The sequence below is a fragment of the Otolemur garnettii genome, unplaced genomic scaffold, assembly GCF_000181295.1.
Source record: "Otolemur garnettii isolate 467f Iridium unplaced genomic scaffold, OtoGar3 scaffold00020, whole genome shotgun sequence".
Lineage (NCBI taxonomy): Eukaryota > Metazoa > Chordata > Mammalia > Primates > Galagidae > Otolemur > Otolemur garnettii.
Genome location: NW_003852415.1, coordinates 16,944,211 through 16,953,085, shown reverse-complemented (window position 1 = coordinate 16,953,085; position 8,875 = coordinate 16,944,211). Strand labels below are relative to the sequence as shown.

Here is an 8,875-nt window from a genome sequence, read left to right as displayed (position 1 = left end):
TTTTTTTTTTTTTTTTTTTTGCTTAATTTGAGTTCTCTGTAGATTCGAGTTATCAAACTTCTGTCCTATTGTTAATATACAAACATCTTTTCCCATTCTGATGGTTGTCTCTTTGTTTTGGTTTTTGTCTCCTTAGCTATACAGAAGCTTTTCAGTTCAATTAAGTCCTATTTATTTAATTTTATTGTTGTAGCAATTGCCACTGGAGTCTTCTTCATAAAGTCTTTCCTTAGTCCATTACCTTCAAATGTTTTAATCACACTTTCTTTGAAGATTTTTATTGTTTCATGCCTTAGATTTAGATCTTTTATCCATCTTGAATCAATTTTAGTGAGTAGAGAAAGGTGCGGGTCCAGTTTCAGTTTTTTACAAGCTGTGGTTATCCAGTTTTCCCATGTGATTAATTTTATTAAACCAAATAGATATTTTTCATATTTTCAAGAGAGAAAGTCATGAACCAAAGGAATGTTATCTGCCAATCCCAGGTAATAGCTTTGAGGACTGTGGCCAGGACTAAGATTTCTGTATCCTTCCCTATTGTAGTTACAACTACTTGATCCCCAAGTGAGATTAAGACAGCGAAGACAAAATAAATAAAGGAGTGTAGATGACAGGCTTGATCTTTGGTCCTGTACTGCACACTGAAGCCTTGACCGTAGTGAGCTGGGCCACGCCACCCAGACATGCTTCAGACTTAGTTGTTCCTTGGCCCTAAGCACATACCCCTTCAGCTTGTTTACTGGAGCCTCACCATTCTTAAACAAGAGAAAGCTAAGATAAATTTTAGAAGGAAACTTGTGGTGGGATAAAATATGTTTTTATCATAGGCCCAGAGCTAAGCTTTTCTCAAGCCCCGCATTGTTGAGTTTTCCTGGGACCGGATACTTGAAGGTAGGAGAAAGAAGAACCTTTTCCAAACGCTGCCTTCCCTGGGAACAATCTTGATGGAAAAGCAATACAAAGAACTACTAAGGGAGTAAGAGGAGAAACTAAAGAGGACATCACCTGGAGGACCCCACAGCTATCTCCCGTCGCCCACATGCTTCATCCCGAGTATATCTGTGTCCTTCCCCTGGAGCCCTGTCATGTCTTTGTCCCCCAGTGATAGGAAATTGGAGAAACCTTGAGCTCCTGTAGCAGGCAAAGTATTTGTTTATGTCATAAACAAAAGAGACAATAGATTATGAACAAAAGTAGCCCTTCACAAATCATCTGAAAGATCTTTATGAATGACCAGTGTTTCCTAGATGGCCTATTTTACAGAACAGAGTATAGTTAATTTGTACCTCTTTTAATTTCCTGTGAGAGTAATTCTGTGTATCAAAAGATAGTCTCTTATCTTCTTACTATAGCAGCAAATAACGATATGGGGACAATGTAGTATAGAGACAGTCCTTTTGGGAAGCTGTGCCTTTTTTTTTTTTTTTTTCTTTTCTTTTTTTTATTGAACGGTAACTATGTACATTAATGCACTTCTGGGGTACAGTGTGGGGTTTTCACATGCAATCTGAAATACTTCCATCAACTGGTCAACACAGCCTTCATGTCATTTTCTCAGTTATTGCTTTAAAACATTCACATTCTACTCTTAGAAAGATTCACCTGTACCCCTATAAGGTAAACCTCAGAAGTAATCCCTCCAAACTCCCTCCCTCCACCCATTACCCCCTCCCTTCTCCCTCCCCGGGAAGCTGTGCCTTTACACGTTTCAGTAAATAAATAACTCCTAATAGTAAGAACTAGGAATAATTATTTTTAATACCTGTGTTTTAATAATGTCTTGAACTTTCAAAATATAATGATAGAATTTGACATTCAAGTGGAAGAAAGCCAATCATTATTTCAAAAGTGATTGTCTGTTAAGAGCTTGGCTTTTAGCATAATCTGCTTGCTATACTAAGGGACAAGATACTATATTGTGTGCTTAAGATCCTGCCTATGTTCCTGATATTCATTTTAAATCTGTCTTGATGTCAGTGTAAACTCTAGACTGGGCCATGTGCCTTGATTTGTTCCCACTATAAAGTGATGCATTAATAGACAAGCTGTTCAGACAGAAAGTAAAATGGTGGTTCCTAGGGCTGGAGGAAAGGGGAAAAGAAGAGCGGTTTTTCAGTGGATATACGGTTTTGCAAGATGAAAAAAGTTCTAGAAATACGTTGTGTAACAATGTGCATATAGTTAGTAATACTGTACACTTGAAAATGGTTAAGGAGGTAAATTTTATGTATTTTTGACTACGATTTAAAAAATTTTAGTGACAAGTGACAAGAAGTTAGCTCTGGCCCAATGTGGCAGCTCATATCTATAATCCTTGCATGCTGGGAGGCTGAGATAGGAGGATCAGTTAAGCTCAGGAGTTTGAGGCCAGCCTGAGCAAGAGTGAAACGTGGGTCTCTACAAACAACACAAAAATTAACTGGGTATGGTGGTGCATGCCTATAGTCCCAGCTACCCGAGAGACTGAGGGAGGAGGATTGCTTGAGCTCACGAGTTTGAGGTTGCAGTGAGGTATGATGATGGCACTGTACTCTACCTGAAACGAAAGTGAGAGTCTGTCTCAAAAAAAAAAGTTTGACTTTGGAAAGATACTGAAATAACTTATTCCTCAAATCTCTTTTTCTAGCTCGGCACCTGTGGCTCAAGTGGCTAACGCCAGCCACATATACCCTAAGATGGCGGATTCGAATCCAGCCCAGGCCCACCAAACAACAATGATGGCTGCAACCAAAAAACAGTTGGGTGTTGTGGTGGGCGCCAGCCACATACACCTAAGGTGGTGGGTTCGAATCCAGCCCGGGCCCGCCAAACAACAATGACGGCTGCAACCAAAAAGTAGCCAGGCGTTGTGGCGGGCGCCTGTGGTCCCAGCTACTTGGGAGGCTGAGGCAGGAGACTCACTTGAGCCCAGGAGTTGGAGGTTGTTGTGAGCTGTGATGCCTTGGCACTCTACCCAGGGGGACAGCTTGAGGCTCTGTCTCAAAAAAAAAAATCTCTTTTTCTTTTTGGAGACAGTCTTACTCTGTCACTCTGGGTAGAACGTCTCGATGTCATAGCTCACAGCAACCTTAAACTACTGGTCTTGAGTGATTCCCTTGATGGGACTACAGGCACCTGCAACGGTGCCTGGCTATTGTTTTTTAGAGATGGGGTTGCTCTTGCTCAGGCTGGTCTTTAATTTGTGAGCTCAAATACACAAATATACAAAAAATTTTAAAGAATTTTTTTTTTTTTGAAACAGAGCTTCAAGCTGTCCCCCTGGGTAGAGTGCCATTGCATCACAGGTCACAGCAACCTCCAACTCCTGGGCTCAAGCGAGTCTCCTGCCTCAGCCTCCCAAGTAGCTAGGGCCACAGGCGCCCACCACAACGCCTAGCTATTTTTTATTTTTTTTTTGGTTGCAGCCGTCATTGTTTGGCGGCCTGGGCTGTATTCAAACCCACCACCTTAGGTGTATGTGACTGGCGCCTTAGCTACTTGAACCACAGGTGCCAAGCCAAATTTTAAAGAATTATATGTAGAATACTCTTATACTCACTTTGTAGATTCTGCATTTAACATTTTTCTGTATTTGCTTTATAACGTACCTAAGACCTATTAATTTTTTTTTTTTTTTTGAGACAGAGTCCTACTTTGTCACCCTTGGTAGAATGCCATGGTGTCACAGCTCACAGTAACCTCCAGCTCTTGGGTTTAAGTGATTCTCTTGCCTCAGCCTTCTGAGTAGCTGGGACTAGAGGTGCCCGCCACAATGCCTAGCTATTTTTTTGTTGCAGTTTGGCTGGGGCTGGGTTCGAACCCGCCACCCTCAGTATATGGGTCTAGCGCCCTACTCACTGAGCTACAGGCACCGCCCAAGACCTATTAATTCTATATGTGTTATCATACTGGTGTCACCATGCTTATAGATTTATGCCTCAATTTATTTTTAAATGCATTTCAAAGTAAATTGCAGATACTAGTATGCTTTGAGGTTAGGTGTTTTTATCATCCCTTGATAGGAACTGAAACACAGAGAGGTCAAGTAATTTGTTCAAGGTCATAGAACTTTTAAGTGGTAACTAGGATTTGGATCAAGCTGTTTTAACTACTTCTATAGATGGCTAGTTCATAGACTATTAATAGATATTACCACAAAGAATAATTTGTCGTTAAATAAATTGACGGATGTGGGATCTCAGTCTTGAAGATCCACATGCATATTTTCACAGTACAGGATCCTTGAGGTTCAGCAGCGAAGAAACCATTTAATTTTGTTTAAGCCAACTATTTCCAAATTGATTCTATCAATGTGTTCTGCTCTCTACCTTTCCTCCGAATGTAACAACACTAATGTCTCATAGGATGAGACTAGTATTCAGTGGAATATACTTTGGAATATGCTCATTTATAAGATATCCTAATCTTGTTTATTTAGGACAGAATACATTTTTGAAGATTTATATATCTTCAAGATTTATATAGTACTGGAATTTTAGAACTGGCAGGGGTATTAGGGTCTTAGAGATAATTGAGAACACCACTTTTAATTCAGAGATGAAGGAATGGAGATGTAGGGTGTTTGAGTGACTAATGCGAACTAAATCATGTCCAAGTATTTAGTGGCAGAAATGGAGCTAAAACCCAGTCTAAAACTTGAGCATGGCATTTAGTTGACAGTAAGTATTCATTGAATAAATTAATATATCTTATATACTATCTAGTTTTATTTCTACTACCTATTTATCTACATAGTAGAATTTCTGCTCATTTTCAGATTATATTGGTCAGTAGAGACTATAAACACTTAAATTTATGTTAGTGTAACCTTTGGTACAATTGATACCTAGCTTTTTTTTTTTGGTCTTAAAAAAAGATTTGTTTATTTATTTTTTAAGAGACAGGGTCTTGTTCTGTCACCCAGGCTAGAGTGCAATAGTGTGACCATAGCTCAGTGAAGACTCAAACTTCTGGGCTCAGCAAGTCCTCTTTCCTCAGCCTCCTGAGTAGCTGGAAGTACTAGTGTGTACCACTGTGCCTGGCTAATTTTTAAATTTTTTAGAGGGGTCACACTATGCTGCCCAGGCTATGCTTGAATTCCTTTCTCAAACTTCCAAAGTTCTGGGGTTACAGGCATGGGCCACAACACCCGGCCCACTGTACTGGTCTTTTATTTCGCTTAGAATAGTGTCCTCAAGGTTCATCCATGCAGTAGTGTGTGACATTTTCTTCTTTTATAAGGCTGAGTAATATTCCACTGTATGCACATACTACATTTTGTTTAACCATTCTTCTATCAGTGGGCATTTGGGTTGCTTCCATTTCTTGGCTATTGTGAATCGTGCTGCTGTGAACATGAATGTGCAAATATCTCTTCAAGATCCTGCTTTCGAATTTTTGGATATATACCCAGAAGCAGAACTCTCATATCATAGTTATCATAGTTCTATTTTTAATTTTTCAAAGAACCACCATACTATTGGTGTAACATTTATAATCCTACCAGCAGTGCACAGGAGTTCTGATTCAAAGTGGTGTGTGTTTTTATCTTGCTTTTATTTGACGACTAATTGATGTCGAATTCTTATTTACATGTTTCTTGTTCATTTAGATCTCCATTTGTATAAGCTGTGTGTTCTGGTCTTTTGTCAATTTTTCTAATGGTTTGTCTGGAAAAGTTCTTTATACATTCTAGATATGAGCTCTTTATTGGTTATATTTACCCCAAATATCTTCTATGGTTTCCAACAGGACTCCCACCCTCATCTGCAGTCTCTTCCAGCTCAGGCAGTGAGGGCTGCTGTGGCAGCAGTGGCTGGTGCTGATTCTACTTCTTCATTTTGGCATAATGGCAGCCAATATCTAGTTCTTTTTTTTTTTTTTTTTTTTTGAGACAGAGCCTCAAGCTATCCCCCTGGGTAGAGTGCCATGGCATCACAGCTCACAGCAACCTCCAACTCCTGGGCTCAAGGGAGTCTCCTGTCTCAGCCTCCCAAGTAGCTGGGACTACAGGCGCCCACCACAACGCCCGGCTATTTTTTGGTTGCAGCCGTCATTGTTGTTTGGCGGGTCCGGGCTGGGGATTCGAACCCACCACCTTAGGTGTATGTGGCTGGCGCCTTAGCTGCTTGAGCCACAGGCGCCGAGCCAGAGTTCTTAAATTCTAAAAAGAGAGTTTTATTGTATTATGTAACAAACAGAAAAGTGAACAAAACATAGCTGTACCATTCAGCAAATAATTATAAAGTAAGTCTTGATTTCACTATCCACGTCCAGAAATACAGTGTTGCTGGAGCCTCAGAAGCCCCAGGAGCCTCCTTCTCTGGCTGATCCCCTTCATTATTTCTTTCCTTCTCTTTCTTTTTCAGCTAATTTAACAGGACATGCAGAGAAGGTGGGGATTGAGAATTTTGAGCTCTTGAAGGTCCTAGGAACTGGAGGTAAGTCTTAATTTTTTTAAGGGAATAAAAAGATACTTGTTATTCCTATGACAAAAGATTGATAGCTCTAATACAGAAATTAATTAAAATTCTTAAAAGCACGAGGAATCCAATTGGAGAACTCTGAAAGGAGATGAACAGACCATTAACAGCAGGTAAAAATGGAAAGAATTGGCAAGTATTTAGGGAAATCAATCTTTTTTACTTTGCTATTGGGAATGTAAATTAATTCAACCTTTTACGTGGGACACACTATTCAAAAAATGACTAATATTTATAGAGTGCTTGTATGCCAAGTGCTCTGTGAAGTGCTTTGTATTGATTGACTTATTTAATCTTTCTTCAGTGCTATTGATACTCAATGTATATAATTTGTAATACTGAAAAACATAAGACCATTTAGAAACCCAGCAGTAGGAGTGTGGGTTAAATGGAACATGGACCTATATGTTCTATAATCTATATAATAGGATTGAAATTATCAATATTTGCTAGCATTTTGGAGATAATCTATATTTACTAGCATCTTTTTAAACTTATGTTACAATTTTTTTTTTATTTCAAAATTTTAAAGGGGTACAAATGTTTTTTGTTACATGTATTGCTTTCGTAGTACTTGAGTTGTGGTTATAGGTGTGCTTATCACCCAGATAATGCTGTTCTGCAGAAAAGAATGTCTAGTATACCATTTCCATGTATTTGTAAATACATATTTGGAAAAATCTCTGATATATGCACCAAAATGTAACAGTGGTGATCCCTGGGTGGCTGGGATTTTAGATGATCTTGACCTTCGGCCGTACTTGCCTGTGCCTTCTGAACTTTTACTACCATTGCTGTTGTTGCTCAGGAGTCAGCACTGGCCTCAGGGCATTTGACCGTGGCATTGTAGACATCCCCTCACTTAGAAGAGCCCCAGGTTTGGTATAACGCTCTGCTGTCAGTATTCTGAAATTCTTAATAATTAATGACTAGGGTACCACACATTTTCATTTTGCACTGGACCCTTACCAGGTGTGTATCTTTCTTCTTCAACTCCCCCCCCCAGAGTGTGTTGCTCTGCAGGAACTACTGTGTAAGAACTGGCTACTCTTGTTTTCCATTAAAGTCATTAAAATCAAGGGAGATTTTAACTGATTTTTTCCACCACCAGGAGCCCTAGGGCTCTTTTCTTGGAAGGGGAGGCAGAGCCTCAGAGGACAGACCATTTTGTCTTCTCCATCCCAGGCCCACCAAACAACAATGACGACTGCAACCAAAAAATAGCTGGGCATTGTGGCGGGCACCTGTGGTCCCAGCTACTTGGGAGGCGGAGGCAGGAGACTCGCTTGAGCTCAGGAGTTGGAGGTTGCTGTGAGCTGTGATGCCATGCCACTCTACCCGGGGGACAGCTTGAGGCTCTGTCTAAAAAAAAAAAAATTGAGGAAAATTATGCTTAGTATGAAATAGAGAAAAAAAGAAATGGGATGTATACCTATAAGAGAGAGATTAAGATGTAGAAAATACAGAAGACATGCCATTTGTCTACTTAGAGTTCCAGAAGGAAGTAATATAATGGGTAGAGGCACTAGTCTCAAAGGCATGATAGTTGAGAATTTACTAGAATTAATTAAATGTATGAATTTGCAGATATTGAAAACACATTAAATCCTAGGAAGACAAGTAAAAAGAAATGTTATGTAGATTCATCAAAGAGAAATGATAAACAAAAGAGATCGATAGATACCTGAAAAGGATTTAGAGAGAAAAGACTTATTTATAAGGGAACAATGACTAGACAAACATTAAATTTTTCAGTAGTAACAATGGAAGCTGTAGTGGCATGGTACTATCTTCAAAATGTCCAGAGAAAGTAGCCATTAATCTAGAATTGTGTACCCAGCAGAACTGCTTCCAGAAGTGTAGACAAAAATAGACATTATTTTTGGTTGTTGTTGTTTAGCAGGCCCTGGCCGGGTTCAAACTCACCACCCCCAGTCCAGGGGATTGGCACTCTAACCATTGAGCTACAGGCACCCAGCCCAAAGTAGAAGGAAAGGAAGTTTTACGAAGGAAAATGATCCTTGGAGAATTTTTGAGATACAAAAAGAATTGGAGAACAAACAAAATCTAAATGGTACTGTGTACAGTTGTGATGTCTTGTGTGAAGTTAAGAAAACTGAAAAATTGAATGAAATAGCATATAATTTGAGAAGTCATAGGAGTTATACTATTCCGAAGTAGTGTTCTTCAAAGTTTAAGAAGTATGGGAATCTTGAAATATGTACATTATTAAATTGATTGAAAGAGGAATCATAAAGAAATTGGTCGGCTCGGCGCCTATAGCTCAACCGACTAAGGCGCCAGCCACGTAAACCTAAGGTGGCAGGTTCGAATCCCCAGCTCAGGCCCGCCAAAACAACAATGATGGCTGCAACCAAAAAATGGCCAGGCGTTGTGGCGGGCGCCTGTGGTCC

At 39.7% G+C, this 8,875-nt stretch overlaps 1 protein-coding gene across 1 annotated transcript in view; it reads left to right on the top strand.

The window, feature by feature from the left end:
* Positions 1-8,875, top strand: part of RPS6KA5 (ribosomal protein S6 kinase A5) — a 193,265-nt gene that overhangs the window by 72,863 nt on the left and 111,527 nt on the right. Inside the window, exon 2 of the mRNA XM_003787075.3 lies at positions 6,348-6,419. Within this exon, the coding sequence (XP_003787123.3) occupies positions 6,348-6,419 (72 nt within the window). The remainder of the gene's footprint in view (positions 1-6,347; positions 6,420-8,875) is intronic.